This window comes from Parus major, chromosome 2 (genome assembly GCF_001522545.3).
Source record: "Parus major isolate Abel chromosome 2, Parus_major1.1, whole genome shotgun sequence".
Taxonomy (NCBI): domain Eukaryota; kingdom Metazoa; phylum Chordata; class Aves; order Passeriformes; family Paridae; genus Parus; species Parus major.
Window position 1 is genome coordinate 13,842,223 of NC_031769.1, and position 24,484 is coordinate 13,866,706.

A 24,484-nucleotide genomic window follows, 5' to 3' on the forward strand; every position below is an offset into this window, starting at 1 on the left:
TTAGGCAAACTGAAACAGCAAGTACAATTTTTTTTTTCCACTAGGATGCATCTTTTCACATTTTTCTTTCTGCTGTGGTATACTTTAGATGTATGCTCACCTGTAGGTCACCCATGGACAGGTGAGGTCAATTCCCATTTGCCTGTGGGAGAAGTACAATAATGATTAATGTATAATTGCATCTTAAGGAGGGAGTTGAATTAAGTCACTTGAGATTTACTGAGCAAGAAGAGAGTTGAGAAAAGAAGCATGGAGGTTGGCACAGAGAGGAGTAGAAATCAGCTCTCCAGCAGTAATGAGCAAGGGCAAGCTTTGTGTGATTGAAGCATCTCAGGGGGGCATATATGAAATGATGGCAGAGATGTAGGCAAGCTTGAGGCTATACAGGGACACAAAGATCAAGATAAGAAACTTAACTGGATGTAGAAAGCTAGAGGAATCCCCCCAGAGGGTTTTTTTAGCAATGTGGGTAACAAATGTTCTGCATAATTCATAATAGGTACAGAACTGTTTCTTTAACTAGGGATAGATTGAACCTGTAAAACATAGGTCAGGGTCCTGAAGAGGCATGTTTTATCCCATAATATAGTTACTTCAAAAACTACCACCTCTCCTGACATTTTCAAGCCAAGAAGTCAGTGCATGTGATCTTCTCCAGCCAGCGGATGATGAGGGCAGTAGAAGGGAAAAGAAGAATCTGCAAAAGACATACATTATTGCATAGTCTATAATGAGTGAAAAAGATTGATAATGAAAATAACAGTAAGTGAGAAGAGACAAAAACCTGGATCACATTCCAGGAGTGCTTATCTTAAGCCAGGGAACTATACGTGAGGCATGAAACATAAACGTAGCACCAAGTCTCTGTGTTCTGGTTTTCCAGATGTGGTGTGCTTTGCAGATATTGGGTTATGTGTTTTCTGGCATCTTACACAAATCTGAAACTTTTAACTGTAATAACAAAGTTCAAATTTTTACTGGCTAGGCAGCAGCTACCGGAAAGTCATCATCAGTGAGAAGCATGCAGGTGGCCGGGAGGGATGACTGATATCACTGATGTCTTATTTATTTATAACTTCAACAAAAAACAAAAGAAACACCTTCCATGTGTCCTCATTGAGCACAAAGTGATTCCACATCTCACTGCCTTCCTGCTGCTGTTACCAGAATGCTCAGACATTTCCTCTCTTACATGTGCTCTGCAGAGAGGTTTCTTCAGCAACGCGTTGGGAATTACCACCTTGTGTGTGCACCCCTCCTGCTCCTCTGCACAGGCCCACTCACTGGGACTTCAGAGAGCAATAACATTATGGTGTCTCTACACACACAGCCCTCAGGGATCTCATTCTGCCTTGCCAGGCTTTCACTATTCATTGACAGGAACAAACACCCATCAGTGAAGAGACAGTCTGGGGCTTTGCTGCCCAGCTCTGCTCAGCCCTTGAGCTCGGACATGCCTCAGTGCAGGGGGCAGAACAGATACTCCCCATTCCAAAGAAGTACTAAGCAACCTTCAATCCTCAGACACAACACATGGTGCTCATCAGGATGTTACTTCCAACTGCATGCTGGATCTCCAGCACATGTTCTAACTTAGCAACTGGATTTTGTTTCAGCTCCGACCGCTGTCCCTACCGTTTCCGAAGGCAAGCCCGTGGATGAGTGTGATGACGACCAGGCAAACTGTCACAGTGGCACAGGTGATGACTACCAACTGACAGGTGCAGAAACCATCCTCATTCCATTGCAGCTTCATTGTAGCTCATATCCATCACCAGCTTAATGTTTGCACTGATTTAGCCACTCAATATTAATGGACATTAGTATGCAGTTTGTATCGTTAGTGCTGTCAAAACATGGGCATCTGCCTTTTACATATGACAATACTTTTGATTGTTTTCTCAGCTATGTAATTTTTGAAGAAAATAATAGTGACTAGATGGAAGAGAGGGCAATTTTTTGAGCAGCAATTGTGTCTAATCAAATCTTCTAATCAAACTCTCTCTTACTAAGAAGAAAAGCTGGACAATACGCTTGAGATTTATTATCTGAGATTGAAGAACTTAAATTATTGCTTGGTTACATATAGGCTTCCTACCTAAAACTTAGTATAGGACTCAAATCTCATCCCCAAACCTTTCCCAGACAGAAACAAAAAACAGATTTGTTTCATCAGAGTGTACTGCCACATAATCACACAGCCAGAAATATTTTTATGAGCTTCCCTGCCTACACTGCATTACAGCCACAGAGGGGCTGATGTTCTCCAAGCTGCCATCACCAACCAAAAAATAGGAGGGGAAGATGTACCATAGACTGCATCTGGAACAGAGGAAGCTTGCTAGGTTTCATATCCTCACACTTCTGCACAGAATCATTAGTCTGAGACAGCTGACACTGCACCTTTATGTTTTTGATCTCTTCTTGGAGGTCACTTGGTCCACAAATCTCTGTGTCTGCTTGATTAGATCTATACATCTGCAGTAATTGAGCTTGTTTTAGATGCAGCGACACAAGTTATTTCATCACTGCTCCCTGATGTGCTTATCTAATAAATGTTTATTGCTTCTTATATCCATGACATAAAATAGCATTAAAATCTGGCAATAGCTGTCCAAGAGGACATTGAGTGAGCTTAGGTAAGAGATTGGTTTTTTGGAATGAGTCAAGTAGAACATCAGGCAGCAGATACAAATGAAAGTGAAATTTCAATATCAAACCCTTTCTGAGCTTTGCCAATGCCTCCTGTAATTGCATATTGCAAATCATAAATTGCAAAAAACAATTCTTGAGTGGAAAAGACAGTGCACAGTCACTGTCACTGCTTTTCAAATCAGTGTCTCAGATGAACCTTATTCTTTTTGAAAACTGCCACAAAGGGATCATGATAAAATAGTCTGTATTGTGTTAAGGTAGCTCAGAAAGCTTTCAATGTTACTAAACAGTGTAATTTATTTATTTATTATTCATAAAAGAAAGAGGCAGGTCAGGATGCACTAGGGATTCCTGCAGAGTCCTACAAAGCCCTGTAGGTAGAGACATATTGCACATAGTGGAGGCTCTGTCAGGGAAAGCAGACAGATCTATGCAAGCACCTTCCATGTTCATAGTCTCTGCACTTCAAGGAGCTCAGGACTTCATCCCACATATCCCTTAGGGAACGTTTATTGAGCAGAAGAAAAACCTTCTGGCAGTTTCTGCAGGTTGTGCTTAGGGAGCAGTTTATAAACTGTAAGACAGGGGAACAGCCGCCAGCCTTCCTGAGCACCATCTCTTCTAGGGAACTGAATGTTTTTAAGTATTAATATTGAAAATTACTGCCCTGCCCTCCTACAAAAGTGCAGACACTTAAGTATAATTTATTACTACAGTACCTAGAAACCCTAGGCGGTGCATGGCCAGTTGTTCTGGACATTGGAGAAATGCTGCATTGTACATATGGTGTTACTTATAACAGTAAAACACAGAGAACTGATTTTACCAATAAATTAATTGTAAACATTCCTTTCTTCCTTCAAAATGCATAGAAGGCAAGTGTGTAAGTCTTGTGGCCCATTAAGGATAGCAGGGCAGTGCAGAGGGGATTTCATGAGTGCCTTACCCTCTGTTACCCGCTCCCAGTGCAAGCGTGGCGTGCGCGCTCTCGTGGGCGCGACTGAAGAGTCGCTTCCCTGACAGCACTTGCACATATGTGAGTACCACAGTGAAGCCTCCCTTGCAATTAACTGTAATTGTGCTGTAGGCCAAATTCCTTCCTGCTCTATTTGGACCCCATACAGAGCTACTCTATTTGCGTGGTTTATAGCATTTCCCATCAGATCATTCTCACAAACATAAAGCTGATACAGCTTGGGCATTCATTCTCATTGGAAGTCATCATAGTCATCCTTTCTATAATGTTTTAAGCACTTGCTTGCTGGAGAAAAGAAAAGAGGAGCCGTTGACTGGTAATCAGCACCCCACAGTGCATTTATAATTGTACTAATTTCCTTTTTGTTTCCTTATGAATACGAGGCTTGCTTTAAAAAGTCAAGTATTTTAAAAATACCAATTAGTAAGCCTAGGAGAGGGCCATGACCCCACTCACCTCTTGTTTATCTTCATGAAGAAAAGGACAAAGGGGAAGTTCTTAATTCCTCCTTCACTTTGAGACAGAAGTGAAACCTACCTTAGACTAGATCCTGAAGTCTGGCAATTCCCATGCACCTCTCCTGTGAGCTGATCTCACAACACAGCTATGAAACAACATAGCCCCAGTTTTACCTCACATCCCTGATATGAGAAACAACAGCTCATGGGTAAATGAACAAAATAGTGACTGTTAAAAGGTGCCATAAAGACCAGTTGCTCACTTCCCACGTGGTTTGGAGTAAAACAGTGTCTATAAACTAAGGTCGGTCAAAGGGACATGTTGGGGATGATTTAGTCGGTGTTTGCAAGGGCTCCAAAGATACACAGCTTTACTTAATGAAGAGTTCTTGTGTTCTTTTTTGATAAAGGAAACCAGACTTTTAATGTCATATTTTCATGCTTAAGCTCACATATTCAGTTAGCTACATGTCTAATAAAGACAGTAATATTTCAGGTTTATATATAGGCTATTCCTGATGACTGCTGTGTCCTTTGTTGTGTCACACATATCATGATACGCATAATTTCTTTTCCAGGTGGGACTACAGTGCTGAATACAGAAAAGCCAACAGTAATTGACAATACATTACAACCAGGTAAAAAAAGAATTCTTATTAAAACTGCAATAAATTCCATACCCAAATTTCATGCCAGAGACAAAATAATGAATTGCAGCACTTCCTGACTTACCATTCCTTAAAGTCTCTGAAGTAAAGAAGCATCTGGTCTCTTAGCTCTGTACAGTAAATATTTTATTCCTTTCATCCACATGTAGATACAGCAGAGAACAAGATTTCCTTCTGCATCAGCAAATGCCAAGTGCTGACAAAATTAAACTAACTTAATCACACAGTGCAATGTTTAAATGTGGCATGTCAGCGACACAAAGTGTGTTTGCAAACTCCAGGAAAACAAAAACAGCCACATAGGCCCACTCACTATTTATATCCACGGTTTTACAAAACCAAGACAAGTCAAGTTTGCCAGTTTTTTCCACCAGGGAGCTGGCAGTTTTACAATATTGTTTTCTAGCAAGTTTTCTTGAAATGGGGTTACATAAACTGCTACCATGAACTTGAAAAGGGAAAACCAAGTTGTCACTGGCAGCAGGTCCTTGTTACTTAATACAATAGCTAGCAGCTTTTAAATTCCTTCGTTTGCTGCTTCCTCAGCTTTCATATAATTTTTTTAATATCCTGTACAATTTACTGGGAGCTGGGGAGAGGATGGATTTGGGCAGAAAACCTGAACTCCAAAAACTATAAGCACCAGTTAAGAATCCTTTGAATCAATAATTGTGGAGTGGTAAAGAAGTCAGTTTTCAATTATTCCCATTTCCTCCTTTAAAGCACAGTCAGACACAGTCTTGCAAGTGATTTATTAACAGGGTGGGTAAGTGTTTGGCATTGTTTCCTCAACCATGTGACACAATCCACTCTTGTTTCAAGTGAAAGAAAGGGACTAATAATGCAAAAAATTTCCTAAAGGACACTGATGGTGTTGATCTGATTAAGAGATAGAGCTGACTTAGCTCAGATGTTGTTCCCACTCTCAGCCTGTGCATTCAGATATTGCAGAGGCCAATGCTTTTACTCTCCTCAAAATTTGTCTCCAGGGTCACCCAACTGGCTAAGTCAGCATACACTATTTTTACCTCTGCCCTGCTTTATGAGCATGAGCTTGGATCAGGGAGCACCAGTGCAATGAGAAACACAAGAGTGAGCCAGTCCCCCCTCTTGGGACACCTCTCCAGCCTCCTCTTCACAGTCAGTGCTGCCGAAGGGCTGGACGGCTGCTGCCGGTCTCACCCTTCTGCAAAGGGGTTGGGGATGCAGGGGAAGAGAAGATTCTGTGAAGTGGATTTAGAGCAAAGCATTTTAACTTTTATGTCTGAAATTATCTGTTAGGTTTCTATTTTGATGAGATTAAGGATTTTTTTCCAGTTTTTTAAACTGTCTTCTTGCATTCAAGCAAATTGCAGATTTAGAAAGTGCCTCAGTGCAGTGCAGTTTCACTCCCTCCTGAGCAGTGCCAGCTGCTTTGCAGGTTGTGTTTAATCCCCTTGGCTTGGGTGGGACTCTCCAGTAACAGATTGACTGTTACTACCAGAGATTAAGATATCCTCATTTTCTCTCCTTACTTCCCTCCTGCACCACCTTTGCTTACTCTGTGATGTGCCAAGTTTTTTCTCTATTAAAAGAGTTTCTGAGGCTCTGTTCAGAGCATGCCAATGTTACTTCCCTGCATTGTGCTGGTAGGAACCGTTTCCTTCCGGGGAATAAGGGACGAGTTCACATCCCAAACTCCAGGCTCCCACATGGCAGCACATTACAAAGATCATAGATAGAGATCAGCCAGACGCTAATAAATAAGAATAAGGTTTCCAGAATTTCCAGTTTAAGACATAAAGGTTTCCAGCTGCCTCATAATCCCTCACTGAAAACCAGCCAAAAACTCCCAAAAAGGGGCAGACAGAAATTTCCCTCAGCATGGGGAAACCCCTCCTGGCATGGAGGTGAAACATCTCCTGCTGAAGGGATGTGACTGGACCTGGGTGCCATGGGGAAGCCCACAGAGCAGGGGCCGTGAGGCCGGGAGTGAGTCTGCTCCGTCAGCCACAAATAATGTGGTTTAAACTGCCCTTGATGTTCCATGGCTGTTTGGGGGCCCCTGGCCCTCTGCTGCCTGAGAATAAGTGCACTCTTTCAGCTCTTCTCAAGCTGAACAAGGTAGGAATTTAACACATCAAGGACTGAGCCTTCAGCTTTGGGCTTAATTCCCTTTAAGGCCTGGTTTACCTTAATGTGTTATTGCACCATGAGGTAAATGAAGAGCTCCAAGCCAAGGAGCTATTCCAAGGTGACCCTGCATGAGCTACATGCTGCCAGTGGTGGCCACAGCAGCTTGTGCCACAGTGGCTGGGGACAGACTGACCAGCCCTCCCAGCAGCAGCGCCTGCCATGGCACAAGTACTCTGCAATAGGTGCCAGCACCACGTACCACTGTCCTGCTGCCTGCATTCCAGCCTGCAAATATCCCTAATCTTGTTATCCCAGAATAACATGCTTGTGTGTGTCAAAGCCTGAGATTATCCTATTCCAACCAGCTTTCATACACTACAGAAACAGTAAAGAGCAAATAGCTGGAAAGCCTCTGTTTGTAAACAAGCTGTTCCATCAAGGAGTCCTCTACAGTTCATTTCAAGGGGACTGAATTAAAAGAAAATAAAACAGAAACATGATTTCAAATAGCAAAAAATGTTTAAAAGTTTGGATATTTTATTTTTTTTTAAGAGAGGATCTACTTTCCTCCTCAGCCTTAAAAAGATGCCTTTCACAAATCTGTCTGTCAAGGTAAAAACCTCAGTCCTCGGCCCTAAGACCTTCCAACATCTAATCTTTTTGAACACATATTTTTCAATTCTAAAGGACTATTTGAAATGCTTGTCTCTTAGCTATTTACATACAGAGCAAGCTGTTCATTTACATTACGTGCTCTCAGTGTGTAATCTGAGTCCTTTGTAAAGCAGACTGTTCTGAGAAGTACCTTGTTTTTCACACATGTAATAGCTATTTCAGAAAAATATAACTAAAAAATCCTGAAGTTAAAATCTCTGCTAAGAAATAATTTAAACGTAGAATAGGTCTAACTCTCATTTATGCTGGAGCAACTTTGTATCAGTAAAGGGATATTAAGGCTGTTAAATTATCATTTACTATCATTTAAGATAATTCTGTGCTTCCAGCATAAATGGTATAAAAAGGTGAAATGCAAATACAAATCAGACCAAATATACTACTTTGAAGTACTCCAAATTATGTTTGTAATTTCCTATTTTAATGTTGATTTACCCTTTGGCAAGAGCATCTTAGAGAGCACTTTCATATCATCTTTAATGCCATCATGCTTCTTCTTGCCTCTTGTTGGAAGAGTTATAAATATATGTCAAAGTCTGTGGGCCACAAAAGATTAATGGACTCACAAGAAACTCACTCAGCTAGATTTTCAAATTACTTTCTTGCTCATGTGCAGTAATGGTCCCAGCTGTGAGCAAGATGTGATCAAAAAGTACAGCTGTTGGTTATTCTTTGAGAGGATAAATCTGTTTTAATTCAGTATCACGTACCCTACATTTTGAAAAAGGCATATGGGATTTCGTCACACCTCCCTCACAGATTCTCATCTGAGCTGCTGCTATTTGGTTACATAATAGCTGGTTTTCTTTGTCCTCTCATTACACACAAACTCAGAGATCAATCACCTATTGGCAGGAGAATTATCCTACCATGGGAATGGGCCAGTGCTGCAGAGGGAGCCCAACAATTGCTACTCGTCCCTAGTTTCCTTCCTTCCACCAGAGCTGCCAAGCTATGGTTCAAGGACAAAGAAGAGGACACATTGCCTGTAGCTTGCTGTGAGCTACTGCATCAGCCCCCTGGGACCTTTAATAGAAGGGCTGAACTAGTCTGTCTTTTCTGGGGCAGATCCATTGTCCATACTGAACCATAATGAACCTATCCTGATGCTACAAGTGTCCATTATTAATTGGCTAGCAGGCCTATTTCTCCTTTTTTATGGGTCCCTGGGAGAAGCACTGGAAGAGACATAAGAATAGGCAATAAGAGATGGCATGTTTAAGAAGCTCATAAAATAAGAGCACTCTGAAATGCCTTGCCTTTGACCTTCAATCCCATTGCTGTGATTGTCTAAGGAATATAGTAACACAGTAACTTTTGGGAAAGCAATAGGAACCCAGCAAGAGACAGCTAGCTGCGTGCAGGCTACTGGTCAAATTCTCCTCAGTTTCAGTGGATTCTACTACTGCATGGAAAACAAGTTCATTTTTATGCTGCACCATGATTCTGAAGCCAAGGAACACAGGCAAGGCAAAGCATATCAGACTTAGGCTCTTTGCCAATTTCCTGGACTATATATTTCAAATGAAAGTGTAAGAAAGTATTTATTAGATGGAGCTGTGAAATCTAACTCTGTTTTGAAACTCTCCTTTTGATCCCAGTGTTCAGAACTGTCATCAGAGCATGAAGTAAAAGGCTTTTGTCACTTCCTGCACTTTAGAATTAACAATTAAATTCTGGATGTTTTCCTTATCCATGTCAGTGTCCAGATCTATTTGAATTGTGTTCAATCTTAGCAGCATTCAAGGGTGCAAGTACCACTCACATCATATGAGAATTTTTTTCCTTTGATCCACATTGAGCTTCACTGGATATCTCACATTACTTAGGCTGTGAAATGGAGAAACCAGAATATTGCTCTGTTCTGTGTCTCTGGATTCATCACTCATTTACATACTTCTCCTATGTATTCTGCTATTTATTTTTAGTCAGAGTTGAACAATACCAGTCCTATCAATGTCTTTCTGCTATGTGCTCATTTATACTGTGTAGTATCTTCAGATGGATGTGATCTATCTACCACCGTTCTCCTTTCTTGTGGTTTGAATACCACACGGGCTATCACTACTTTGCATGATATAATCTTTCGTGATTAATAAGATTAATTTTGTTCTACGTTTTCTAAAACATTTTCTGAAGTTCTGTCTCGTGGCTCTGATGTCAAAGCCATGCAATATAGCTCTCCCTAGGAACCTCCTTGACAATGAAAGGCGATTTTTCACAATCTTAAAACTCTTTAATTCATTGGAATGTCACTCTGTTTCTTTTAAAATTCCCCTTGATTTTCAGATGTCCCCTTTTGGGCAAGATGTCTTTGATCATGGCCCCATTGTCTAGAAAAAAAATACCTCATATACTGAAGAAAGAGACATAATGGATTGCCTTTCTGCACTCGTGTGCATAGACTGAGTTCTGCTTCTTCAATATTTTGAGCCCAAAGAGAGATTATTCACCACAATCTGCTTTTTTCCTAGAAAGGGCGAGGGTGCTCCAGGAAACATCTTTCCTCCACATTGAATTCCTGTGCCAGACATTATCTGTTGAATTCATTTGTTCCCAACGAGGATGCTGCGTTCGTGCCAATGCGGAGTAGACCCCTCTGGAGGCCAGCAGGAGAGAGGGGGGAGGCAGGCAGGATGGGGAGGATGAAAGAAAGGAGTGAAGAATGAGGGCTCAGTGCAGAGAGACACCACAGCACAGCCGAGGCACTGACAGGCAGAGCACAGGGGCAGGAGTTCCCATAGGCTCAGATGTCTCTGCTGACAGAATGAAATTTTCTAGGGCCCAGAGGGGAGAGGACACAGTGGCTGCAATGCAGGAATCCAATGAGTTGAGAAAAAACTGTGTCTGGGAGCAAAGGCCTGCCAAACAAGGACACAGCAAGCAAGGAGAGAATGATAGATGAACCCTTTTTATATCCCTTCTGTCTCAACCTACTCACCTGAGGTTTTGTGTTGTTCAAATTAATACTCTAGTTTACCTTCCATTAAAATTTGGGTTGTGAGTTCAAAAGCCTTACCAGTCTTCACTGGCAGCTCAGTACATGGAGGAGGTCTTTGCCTCTTCAGACTGGAAGAGCTCCACTTCAAAGGTCTGGCCAACTGCAGGTCTCAACACACTTCCCATTTTTCTCATTATTTTCCCACAATAAACAAGCACATTCTAAAGGTTGCATTACCTTTTCTGGCTTTTTTTATTAATAATAGGCAAGAAACACAATTCTTCCCCCAGAGCTGATATTGATGGAAGACTCCTTTGTTCTTAGTTCATACTTGCACAAACCATCTCATTAAAGTAAACCTTTAACGTTATTCCTTTAATAAGGAGTGAGTCATGCCTGAGAAAATATTCCAAGATTTGGTCACATTGCTGTTGGGAGGGTATTGGTCTACTGGGAATTGTCACTGCTCAAGGTGAGATAAAAGTTCATACCAATGGGGTAGGAACGAAATGCTCAAAAGATCTCAAACTGCTTCTGAAAATAAGAAATGCAAAGGATTTATATGCTATCTTTGTATAATCTTTCCATTGAAATCCCAAGTTCTATTGAAGAAAATAAGCTACAATGTATTAAACCTTTGGGCAGAATTGAAAAGAAGCTGAAAACAAGATATGATCTCATCCTGACCATAATACCAGACTTCCCTTATTTTACGCAGAGCTTGTTTTGAAGCTTATTTTGAGTTCATTTGGCAATCAGCCACATTTGTCCCTTTTCCCTCTCAATTTGTCCATTTCAATGCTGCCATCTTGTGGGCCTACTTAGCTGTCTGGAAGATGCTGAAAAAATTCCTTATTGAAGCCAAGAACTGTAGACTTCACCAGAAATCCTTTCCTGCCAAGGACATTCCATTAATGTTTCTGGTTGTTCTTATTTTTGTCCAAATTTCATTGTGAATTGCAAATTGTGGCACCATTACAGTGCAAAGAGGTATTGACAACCAGAAAATACATCTGATAAGTAGGCCAGAGCTTTCTTTATGAGTCTGATATTGCTGCGATGCAGTTATCAGATAATGCGGGCAAATCAGAAGAATTAATCTAACCACAGGAAAAAAAAAAAAAATCCCATCATATAGGTCATAAAGAGACGAGAAGCAACCACATCTTTTTCAAAAAACAATGATTTTTCATCTCTTTCCCAGGAGAGCTATCCTTGCTATGGCTTCTCAGAGTTTCAGGGAGGAATGGTTCTGTTAATGGTCAAATGTATGCATTTGTTTTGAAGTACAAAATCTGTATTATGCAATTAATAATCACATTTCATCCCCATTTTTCCATCTTTCCTTGCAGAGCTGCCACTATACAACTGTGGCTTTGGCTGGGGATCCCAAAAGACTTTGTGCCAATGGGAGCATGACAACCAGGTGGATTTAAGATGGGCAATCCTGACCAGCAAAACTGGGCCGATTCAAGACCACACAGGTAATCATGAGTTCATGATGTAGCTGTTTTGCATGGAATGAGATTGTTCTGTGTAATACCAGCATCTTCCAAAATCACAGGGTTATACCTTAAATACATAAAGTCAGAAAGATGGTTCTCTAGTAAACCTAATCCATTACAGGTAATCACAACTGAATGGAATTGTTCTTTCTGTTGGGGAAAGCAGAGATTGTTTCTTGTCTGAAGATATTCACTTCCCCTGACTTGCCTTTGGGTAATCATCACCTGGGGTAAAAAAATACCTGAATGACCAAATATTTTGCAAATATCACTGACCAGCTAATACATTTAGTCAGCTAATGACCTCACATTATTCCTGTTTGTAGTTACAGGGACTGCCCACCACAGGAAATTATTGTATGTAGGTGAAACTTCCCAGATGGGTGCATTACCACACCCCTCTCCTTTCCAGCAGGAGTTGGAGATTATAGCCATCCTCTGCTCACAAGCAGTTTTTCAAGAAATATCACCCTGGGGAATTGATTGGTTTGTTTTGTAGTAACTAACTCATAGCTCAGCATAATTAGGCAATAAATTTGCTGCAGGCTAGTGGAAAAGGGAGGGCACTGTGTGACCTGCACAGCCTCTCACTTTAGTGTTCTTGCTTGCATACGTGCAGATTAATCAAATGGGTTGAGATGAATTCCCCTTCCCACTTCTGCTACCCTTTGCTTAATGAGAATGACAAGGAAATTAGACAAAATTGGACTTTTTAAATTCTGAGACACTTTCAATTGAATCTTAAGACAAGTACAGTAGTTTCAGGGGAAAAAAAAACTTGTAATACTTTGACTATAAATGGCATTGTACAAATAAATGGCATCAAATTAACTAAATGCAGTTAGCAGAAGTGAAGGCTGTAATGGTGGAAAAATTGATGTAGAGTAAAGTGAAATGGCTCAGTAGGATCTGACATTGAAAGGAGGTTAAAAGCTATGTTAGCCAGAGACTGACAAAATCTAAAAGGCATGCATAAGTAAAGCTCTAATTAAGACAATGAAGACAGAGTTCCTGACCTGGCACTGCAATAATATTCTGAAAATGAGAGCTATCTGCACTTTGCCATCAAGGATTATAGAGAGAGAACCTGTCTTCAATCAGGAGATGAAGAAATTATATTCTTCAAATGAGATTTTGTTGTTTCCACTGGGCCCTGCTAGTACAGAAAACTTATTTGTTCCATGAGCTGTAGATTTAGTAAATCTTACAGGCAGTCCTTTTTTCTTCTTCTGCACTTTAAATATTTTCCAAAATTTTCCTTGAACTCTAAGAGCACCTTCACCTGCCAGGTTCACAATTCACCTGCCAGCTTGCACAGAGTGAGTGGGGTGGGTCTGAATGGCACTGATGTCCCAAACAAACCCTCAGCTGTACAAGGCCACTCTCTGTGCTGGGAGAAGCACAGTGAGCAATTCCCAGGCATATCTTTCTCTCAGACACGTGTAAAGCTGAAAAATATACACAGAAGTAATCTTCAACAGCAAGATACACTGGATGTCACTTCAAATTATATATCTTGTGATGAAATCTGGCCAGTGTTAGGTCTTCCAACTCAGACAGCCATCCTAATGCTGTGATTATTTTCCTTTTTTCCTCCCTCTGGATTTCCCTATTACCATTCTTTGATGAGATTTGCACATGTTGTGCTGCTCTGCACAGAAGCAAAGTTGGAAAGAACATATAGACATAAGCATTCCTTAAAAAGCTGGACAAGATTTTACTACAGGAAGACATAAAAAAAAATCATTATGTATATGTAATATACATATGTAATTAATTACATATTACATAATGTAATTATTTTTGCAATTTGATATCATCTTCAATAAAATTCTATAAAATTATTCAACGTGCATATTGGGCAGGATACCTCTACTGCTCACAGAAAGATACAAAGAAAAGAAAACCCCCTTGTCTCATGTTAGAAGAAATAAATTTGTTTCTTATTTATTAGATCTAGCCACTGGATTTAACCCACTCCTCTTCATTCTTCATTCCTGGTTCCCATCTCCATACTCTATCCTTCTTATGCTCATCAGAGTAGCAATGCTCATCTTCCTGTCTTCACTGGTGCAGGTCTATACCATTGCAATCCAGTGAGTCTCAATTATACTGTTTCACATGAAATTCAAGGATGTTATGTATAGGCAAAGACCAATGCTGATAAAGCACCACCCTTCTAAAACACCTTCTTTTGCCTCTTTTTACTTTTCTTTCTTTTAAGTGTTGGTATAAACAGTGATATTTATACTTACTTCAGCAATATTTGAGAAATAGTATTTCTTATTATTAGTTTTATCCTTCCTACTCTGGAAAAGGATGATGTCAATAAATGCTGACTCTATCCTTTTGTGTAAGCACATTGCACATGCAATCTATTCATACACACACCAGGATGAGCTTCGTATTTTTCCACCAGGACTCTGCAAAGACACTGTTTGAAAGTTGACTGGAATGGTTGTGTGGCTGATGTAACTCAGAAGCACTTCTCTATAGTCAGTATCTTACTTCGCAATTTTCTGTTACCAAACTAATCACTCTCCCACATGCTTCTCTCTCAGCATGATTAAAAAAGTAAGTTTCCAAGTTAAAGGTATTAAGTGTTCAGATTTCAACATGTACAAATCCATTATGCCCTTGAGAAAGTACCAGCTATAACCTTACTCTTTCAGGGAAGGGCTCACAAATATATAGAGCCCAATATTTTGTTACAAAAATCAAGGGCATAACTCTGACACCATCTGTGACAATGCTCAGCCTCTATTTGGGAACATTCTTTAAATCTCAATTCCTGATCTCTGACCATGGCTGTTCAAAGCCATTTCACCCTTCAGCATTCTTCCCATTCTAATCTTTCCCCTTGAGCACAGGTTACTTCAAAAAGAGATTTATTTTTTTTTAATAGCTCTTTGCACAATTAACATCGAATAGGCCCCAGGGATTTCTCTTAAGCCTGCTGAACCAGGCTGTTTTCAGGAGGTGCACACTGACTAATGGAGCACATAATGCTGTCTCACCAAACATGTTTGTGCCTCCTTCCCTTAGCAAAAGCAAATGCCTTGTGTGTTTCACGTGGTGAGCAAGTTGTTAGGGTTCACTCTTGGCACGAAACATCCCAGGGAACAGCAGAGGAGATGGCCAAAAGAAAGTGTAGAATAACAGAATTGTTTGGGCTGGACAAGACCTTTAAAGGTCATTTAGCCTAACCTCCCTGCAACGACCAGGGACATCTTCAAACCTGACCTTGAATGTTTCTAGGGATGGGGTATCTGCTTCCTCTCTGGACAACCTGTGTCAATGATTCACCACCCACCAAATTTCTTCCTTATATCTAGTCTGAATCTCTTTCAGTTTAAAACAATTACCCTTTGGGCTGTCACTATGGGCCCTATTACAAAGTTTGTCCTCATCTTTGTTATAAGTCCCCTTTAGTGGCTGAAAGGCTGCAATAAGGTGTCCCCAGAGCCTTCTCTTCTTTAGGCTGAATAACCCCAACTCTCAGCCTTTCCTCATAGGAGAGATACTCCAGCCCTCTGGTCAGCTTTGTGGCCCTCTTCTTAAAGCATATCAGCTTTCCTAGAGCTCCCAAAACAACACCCTCCAACTCTTCTGTTTGTGATGCTTGACCCATCAGCATGGAAAGCAAGCAAAAGATCAGGGGTGGTCGGGGATTCTTATGTTAAAAAAGAAAATTAAAGCTGGTGGCTATTCCTAACACAGTCCTTCTGTCACAGTAGGAGATGGCAATTTCATTTACTCACAAGCTGATGAAAGCCAGAAAGGCAAAGTCGCCCGGCTGCTGAGCCCCGTGATTTACTCGCAGAACTCTGCCCACTGCATGACATTCTGGTACCACATGTCTGGAGCACACGTCGGCACCCTGAAGATCAAACTGCGCTACCAAAAGCCAGATGAATATGACCAGGTGCTGTGGACCCTGAGTGGGCACCAGGCAAACTACTGGAAGGAAGGACGTGTTCTTCTCCACAAGTCTGTGAAACACTACCAGGTGAGCTTGGCTGCTCCTCGCTGAGCTACCACGGACAAAGCCAGCAGCACCTTGCTGGTCGTGTTTTACACACCACAGTAAAAGATGTCACTGAAGGATTTATGTGGACAATATTCCACCTACAGATGAGGTACGCTCACTGTGACTAATAACAGTGAAATATTTCATAGTATCTCAGATCACTGTGATACAAGCACTTTCTTATCAGAGGCCAAATAAATACTTTATAAATTATTTATCATCAGTCACAAAACTGCCTCTTTGCTGCAGTTTTTCTGATGTAAAAGCCCTTCATAAAGTCATGATAGTACATAATTTACATTTGTCTATATAAGTTCATAAAGGCAGGCAATGCAGATTTTCAGGCCACAATAGAAGCACAAGTGTGACATCATGGCACATGAAGATGTGTGTTAAAAACTAATTAAGAAATCCTGCCTGCTGCAGTTGTGTGCTAACATTAAAACAATGTGAACGCTATCTTGTTTTTCCAGGTGGTTATTGAGGGAGAAATTGGAAAAGGCACCGGAGGAATTGCTGTGGATGATATTAAAATTGACAATCACATAGCACAAGAGGATTGCCGAAGTAAGTGTGACAAGCAAGAACACAGAGAATTCTCATTCAAGACATTGTTTATTTTGTATGGATAGCTGGTTTTATCTGTGAGAAAGATAAATAATAATATTTATTATGCATATCTATTATCTATTATACATAGCTAATAATAATTATTAGCAATGTTTTCACTGAAAATATCCTGATTCAGCCCATAGCTTTATTCATAGTAAGTACCACTTGGTGTCACCTCGGTATGGCAGCAGTTTGGATCAGAATTGGCATCCTACTGACACGGGTCACAGCATAGTCACATTCTCAAGTCTATCCCTGTATTTCATATTGCTGCCCTCTTTAAATTTCTCTGTATTTCCTGTTGCAGGACCCTGTTTTAACTAATGCACAAAATCCAATTTTATTTCTTCACCCTTTTCTTATCACTTACTACCAAGCCTTCTTAAGTTTTTTTAAAGGACCATATCAAACCCTTACAGGAGAAGCAGATAGGGTGAAAAGGCCCCTGCTCTGTCCTCTGCTGTCCTGTCATTCTGAGTTTGCTGTGGTTCATTTGCTGTAGTCGTCAGCTCCCAGATATGTGGGACAAAGCAGCGTTAGGACATGGCCTTTCCCACATCTGAGCCAGACTATTCCTGAGATGCTCTTTGAGCCCTTTTATTCCTGGCCAGTCTTGAGTTATTCCAGTCACTGCTGATCATATGCACATTGCATACTGCACGTAATTTGGCAGCAGCAGCCCCAGATAAACACAAGCAACAGAACACTGTCCTTCACAGTGGAGATGAAACAATTACTTTTATATAAAAGAGGGAATAGAAATGAGAACTCTCAGCATTAAGAAGATAAATTTATTCTGTGTGAGTTAACAATACAGCTAAGAGCAATAATAGAGGGTGTTCCTCACCTTTTGTAGCTAACATCCTTTGGAGGGTAGCATGACAATCTTCAGCTACATGTTAATTTCACTGCAGAATGAGGAAACTGTACAATCTCTTTTTATCATGTGGTCCAACCCCTGGGGTTCATCAAATGGCACCAGAGTGGCAGTGGGCAGGAAGGGAGGCAGGATGCACTGCTTAGTCCTCCTGCAGTGTCTGCAGTGCCAAGAGAGGTGCTGAGACCACGGTGACTGTAGTTAATTGACTCCAGCATGAGAATGGAAAATAACTTCTTTCCTCCTTCCATGTTTTGGTTGTTCAAACTAAATGTTGAGCAAAGACTCTGCCTGAGGGAGCTAAACCCAAAAGCACAGTCTGAAATCCAAACATGAGTGGTCTCGCTGCAGTCAGTGAAACTATTCTTGTGATTAACTATGCCTATGCTGATGAAGTGTGATGGATTTGGGCTCCAAAATTTTAAATACAGTGAATGAGATGCTAATTTATCACACTGATTTCTCATTCCCAGGTATGGAAAACCCCTGCTGATAACTAAAACTGTGCCAAGACTGGGCGGAGAGGAGTTTTTTTAATCTTTCTTTTTTTCTCCATTAATTTTCTGAGCCCATTATAATGAACAGCTCTGTCAAGCCACCATAATGATGCTCTGACATAGGAAAATCTGCTATACCATTATTGCCAGCATGATAGTCAATCAGTGTTTGTAACCCTAATAATCAATGTCAATTCTTTTGCTTCATTAGAATCAACTGATGTGGAGAATGAAATCGATGAAGAAGAAGACCCAGAAAGTAATCAAACAGGTAAAAATTTTGTTATTTTTTTAAAAGGGAATGAATTTTAATGTGGATTTTAATGTGGATTTTTGCATTCTATTTATTTATTTATAGATTTGTTCTCTAACTACATATTGCATTAAGATATTTTGATTTTTCTGGATGAGATGATAAGACGACCTACATTTATTTGAATGTTGTAATAGTTTTAGTCTTCCATGTCTTATGGACATAAGTACTTTTTATTATTTGTACCTATCTCAAACATTTCAAATTTCATATACCTGATTTGTTACATTATATTCATATATTGCAAGCACATTATAGCCCCTCAATATTTTTTTTACATTGAAGGCTTGTCCACTGCTGAAGAAAGCTTTATTATTATATCTTACAATTTATGACTTGCACTGTGCCTCAGTAATTAGGCTCGAAACTCTCCAGGTTAAATGTTTTACAGACCTGGCTGAAAACGCCATTTTATGACCAGTCTAGCAAAGCATTATCATTTCCAATGATGATAACAGTAAATGGATCATTAAATGGATCATAATTGTCATATTGTTCCAATAATAAAATATGCTTGCATTTTTCAGGCAATGAGCTTAATTTTTTTCTGTTACAGCCAACAGGATTGCTATTTCAGTGAAAGAGAGTGAGCTTGTCCAAAAATACTTCTTGGCTTTTCCAGCAACAATTACAGTGTTTGCTGCTTTTGGATCATTTTCATAAACTAAAAAGTTGAAGGAAAACATTATGATACCCAGTGAATATTTTACACGAGTGGGCAGAGTGCTCTTCTGTGTCAGTTCTGTCACTATTTGCACTTCAAGATCCAGTCCTAAAGTCACTGAGTAGAAATAAAATGGCTGGATTTTCCCAATCAATATTTAAGGCTCTAACCACTCACACTGAGCTGAGTAGGATCTGATCAACATTTTTGAGCTATATACTTGCAACATGGCAAAATATAATCACAAGGCTTCATTATTCACTCCCAAGACTCTCACTTAATCCAAGGCAGAACCAGAGCTCTACTGACAGGCAGCAGATTTAAAGGTTGGAGAGGAGTCTGGAAAAAATCCACAGCTATTTGGGTGACATTACAGTTCTCAGCTATTTATGACCACCTTGAAGAAGCTAGGTTTTAAAATTATGTAAAAAACTTAAGTTAAAAAAATTGATGGTCTTCTCAAAATTTCCAATTCATTAAACAGAATTCCAACTAGGATCAGTTCTGAAAATTTTTCAATTCTTTATTCAATTTCAGGGTTTACACCTCCATACCGTACAGGTGACGTCTATGATGACAACATCTCCAGGAAGCCAGGCAATGTCCTGAAGACCCTAGATCCAATCCTCATTACCATCATAGCCATGAGTGCACTCGGGGTGCTTTTGGGAGCCATCTGTGGAGTTGTTCTGTACTGTGCCTGTTGGCACAATGGGATGTCAGAGAGGAACTTGTCTGCACTGGAGAATTATAACTTTGAACTGGTCGATGGTGTAAAACTGAAAAAAGATAAACTAAACACACAGAATTCATACTCGGAAGCATGAAGGTGTAAAGCAATTGGAGAAGTCAGAGAATCGGGATGGAAGGACATAGCTCGGTCGTGCTGGGGAACTGTTGATCTTTTACTGTACAGGCTGAAAAGTGCATTGATGACACTGAGCCAAGCTTTTCTCAGGAGCTTCAATGAGTGTGTAACCGATGAACATGGACAACAATCTGTGTTAACAACCTGAATCATGTACAGTCTGCTTTTTCTGTTGGTTTTATTTGAAATAATCGAATGCTGGTGTTGAGACCAAGTATGATTGACTTATAGTTCATTTTGTCTTTCTTTCTCTCCCTCTCTTTTGTTTTCTGTTAATGGATAATTTTGTTTTTACTGTGCAAAATCCGAGATGCTGTCACAAAATGTATTCCGTGGGGTCCTTTGGATGGACATGCTGTCTGTAGCTCAGTGCCCAGAAAATATTGGAGTAACAGCAATTTAGTGGACTTCTGCACCTGTATTTGTGTATAATTGCTCGTGTTGTGCATAGGCAAAGAAGGGTTAGGATGTTTTTGAAAGTACTGCTGCATCAGTACCGATATAGCGTGTCAGCTCTGTTTACGAAGCAATACAGTCAAATTTTATTGATGTTTTTCAGTGTTGTACTAAATTTTGTGCTTGTGAACTCCATAAAAGAGTATGTGCCATCATCAGACACAACTGGTAACCAAGTGAACTGCCTAAAAACTAAACAAAAAAAGTCCTTGGCACTGGCTAGTGTATGTCCTCTCAAGTGCCTTTTTGTTTGTACTGCTTCTCATTGTGTTAACATTAACTACAGCTTCTCTGCAGTTACGCCCTTGTCTTTAATCATATTCTGATGGCTCACTGACTAAAAGAAAAGTATATTTCAGTGTAAGAAAACAGCCTTAGCCAAGGCAGGGGCTAATCAGATTTGACCACCTGGCTTGATTGTTCTGCTTTCTGTATTTCAACTTCATGTCTCTTGACCCTTTTGTATAAAGCTGCAATATCCCCTTTTATTGTTCTTTCATATAGAATGTATTTTCAAATGTAAAATCTCTCTCCCTTTCTCTTCTCTTTCTCTCTCTCTGTCTCTCTGAGTAGGTTGCATAAGCATTTGCCATTGCCAAGGAAAGAAAACTTCAGCTTTAACTTGCTGGTAATGGCAAAGGATTTTATTAGAGTTTGTGTTAAAAATAAGGGAAAAATCTTAATTTTATCCTCCAAAGTCGAACTTTGGGTTTCTTCTTAACAGCATAAAGTGACAGTATCTTTTTTCCTGATGTCATGAAACATACCTTTTATCCTGAACAGCTTGCCTGTTAATTACACTGGGGAAAATGTTCCCTTACAGAAAAGATTGCCTTTAGAACAAGAAACTTTCCTCCTCTTGCCCCTACCTGAACTCGGAGTTCTGTTCTCTCAGTAACCATGTATTTTCATGCTAATCAATGCTAATTGGGCTTAAGAGTGGGTAGTGAGGGCGGAATGAAATCCCACAATGTATGTAGGATATGTTCTTCCCATCATGTTATATCCAATTGGCATTTCATACCAGGAGGTTTCTGTTGACCACAAGTGCAGGCAGTGACCAGTGCAGTGAACTGAGTACTCTGAGCTGTCAGAAAAATGTGCTTGACAATGATGTGACAATTTTTTTAACATTTTAGGGCAAATACTATAGGTCAAATAATATTCAGCAGCCTATGCAGCTGGTCCAACAGGGTAAAAAGGAACACGAGCATGTTTCCCACAGGGGTCCATACAAGGCAGCGAAGGAGCAGAGGGGTCACTCCTCTCCTGCAGGTGCAAGGGGAGCCCCTGGGTTTCTGCAGTGACCTGCACACAGCACAGCCATAACTGGGGAGCAGCCTCAACCTTCCCCTGGGTATCCACCAACCAGCAGAGAAAACCAGTGCTAACATGGGGAAGTGCTACCTACCAAGTGCTGAATTCATTGAATTTCCTGAGTAGCTGGGGAAGTGATTGGGACTTTCTGAGCTAGTCTTTTCCAAAATTGCTTTTGTAGAAGAGCAATGAAATATCCTGTCCAGGATTAGGATCAAAGGGCTTATTCAGCCTTGAATTACTTGGAGCAAAAGAATCCACCCCTATTTATGCACCAAATGTTTTGAAGTGTGTAATTTCACCAGTATGAACTATAAAATAGAAAAATATGTAGAAAACCCACTAGTAACCCAGAAATTGAAGAAAAAGGAGGGAGACAGTAGGTGAAAATGAGGTTTGAAGTTGAAAATATTTTAAAGGAAGATGCAGTAGAAAAAATACACGGACAGTTGCTACTTCAGAGAGGTCCTAAAGGCAATGACTATGAGGAAAACCCAAGCACCCACTTCAGGTCATCAAACCTTAGACTGATGGAAGAGCTACCTCCCCAGCCTCTCAGCCTTGGGTCCTCCAAAAGGTGAAACAGTGCACCTAAAGCCTGAAAGTTTTGCCTGAAATTAGTCCATGAGATGTCCCAAGCGACAGACTCACTTTGTCAGAGGTAGAATTTTCATTGGTTTCTAACACTGTAATTTAATAATGGCATTGCAGCAGCTAGTTAATTAATCCAAAGAAGAAAAAGATTTTTCAAAACTATTTTCAGCCCTCCACCTCTGTGTGAGTCAGGAATTAAGGGTCTATTCTCCTTAGCTGAAAAAACTTCTAGTCCACTAACTTGACTATGAGTTACATGCTTATATTGCCTTGAAGAGAAAATCCCATTGGGGAGCCCAAGCCCAAAACCTTTTGAAATATTCCCACTGATTTCAATAGATTCCAGACCAGCTCTGGGTCTTGATCTATTTGAACAGAAAAACTGGTAGTTGGTGGGTTTCTTTCCTTCTTTTAACACACTGAGAATAGTGAACATAAAAAAGAATTTATCTCCTTTGTGGTCTTCAGACATTACTATGATAATGAGGATCTAGCACTGAAGATTTGATTTCTCTAAAGGTAATAGAATTAAAGTTGCCCTTCAATAAAGGAAAAATGATACTGCAACTTTACATTGAAAAGTATCTTGCACTGATAAATATATTTAAAAAAATTATATGTTTATAAAGTTATTAATTTGTAAAGGCAGTGTTACAAAATGTTCAGTTTATATTGTTTTAGATTGTTTCATAATTTTTAAAGTGTAAAATAACATATTTTTTTCTTTATTGAAAAACTATAAAAATCTTCTGTAGTAAAATGATTTCATTTTACTGGTATATTATTGCTTCATGTTTTGTACCATCATAAAACTTTGTGCAAATTTTTTTTACAGAAATTTTTATTTTCTATGACAATATGACACTTGTAAATTGTTGTTTCAAAATGAACAGCGAAGCCTTAACTTTAAATGACATTTGTATTCTCAGACACTGAGTAGCATAAAAAAACACATAGAACTGAACTGTAACTTAAATTTCCAAACTATGACTACTACATTCCAAAGAAACAGTTGAATTAAACATTTTCATAAAATATCCCATAGCTGATGTATTTTATTATACTAAAATGGACTGGTATTATTAAATGGATGGTTTTATTTAGCATCTTGCAACAAGCACAGAGTTTCAATCACAATTGTATTTCTTAGCAGGCAGCTCCAACAGATACTTGGTGGTTTTGTTCATTGTTTAGGATAGAGGCATTCACCTTTGCCTGACCCATTCTCTTTCCTTGCTGGAATGCTTTCCCACAACCTCCTTTTTTAGCCGAACTGCTGGGACTGAAGGGGACAAATTTGCCACCACTGCCCCTTGCCATGGGCCACCCAGTGTAACACCCTGTGCAGGAGTTACACCCACCTGGGGCAGGGCTGAGATTTACTGCCAAGTACTGCCCGTTTTTGATGTGTTACTCCTCTGAGTCTCTGCTCCTGTGGTAAGGTTTGCACTGATAAGCTCCCTGCAAATTTCCCATGGAGTCATCAGGACATCAACCATGGCCAAATTCCCCAAGGCAGAGAACAAGGTGAAGATGGGAGCAAATGCAGCCAGGGGAGCCTATTGGGCCTGGTTGGGAATCAGCTGGGTGCCAAACTTACCTGTGGAACACATGGTCATGTGCAGAGAGAGCTTGACAAAGCCTGCATCCAGATCAGAATCTTTAGATTTAACATTTCCTGCTTTAAGCAACACTTACCTATTTTGTTTCCTTTAAATACTCAGCACTCTGTGTGTTAAGTTTGACAAATCTTTTCTTTACATTGCACACATGAACAAAGCACAGACTGTCAGTATGTCATTAGATGGAGTATAAACATTTTCCTTCAGCTACTTTACTACTCATGGGAAAAATACTGTACTTATTACCATATACTTGATCATTTTTAACACTTGAAAAGAATGTATTGAATCTTGTCTCCTCAAAAGAGCAGCATTGTGTATACCTGCTTAAAACATAAGATGTAACTCCAGCAAGCACCTGAGCAAAAGCACTCTGTTTGCTTCTGTGATAACCAGCCACAGGGCTCTTCAAGGGAAAATAAATGGCAATTGAATTGATCAGTGAAAAAGGGAAATCTATAAAGTGAATCTATTGCGGATGAAGCTCAGGAAAGAGAGACAAGTATTTAAAGTTAAGAAAATTCTCTTTCTTTCATTCAGGGAAAATTAATTTGCCTAGAAGCTAACAAGTGCTTAGCACTAAACCTTCAGTTTTCCACACTAAATAGGCTGCATAAAGCAAGAACAAAAATGGTGCAATG

At 40.0% G+C, this 24,484-nt stretch overlaps 1 protein-coding gene across 3 annotated transcripts in view; it reads left to right on the forward strand.

Moving 5' to 3' along the window:
• Positions 1-23,258, forward strand: part of NRP1 (neuropilin 1) — a 113,238-nt gene extending 89,980 nt beyond the window's left edge. Inside the window, exons 12-18 of one of the 3 annotated variants that reach the window (XM_015617764.3) lie at positions 1,617-1,721; positions 4,668-4,727; positions 11,841-11,972; positions 15,728-16,002; positions 16,497-16,590; positions 18,221-18,280; positions 19,524-23,258. In XM_015617764.3, the coding sequence (XP_015473250.1) occupies positions 1,617-1,721; positions 4,668-4,727; positions 11,841-11,972; positions 15,728-16,002; positions 16,497-16,590; positions 18,221-18,280; positions 19,524-19,813 (1,016 nt within the window). In that variant the 3' untranslated portion in view covers positions 19,814-23,258. The remainder of the gene's footprint in view (positions 1-1,616; positions 1,722-4,667; positions 4,728-11,840; positions 11,973-15,727; positions 16,003-16,496; positions 16,591-18,220; positions 18,281-19,523) is intronic. The other 2 variants (XM_015617765.3, XM_015617766.3) reach the window with 2 other exon arrangements.
• The last annotated feature ends 1,226 nt before the right edge of the window (positions 23,259-24,484 follow it).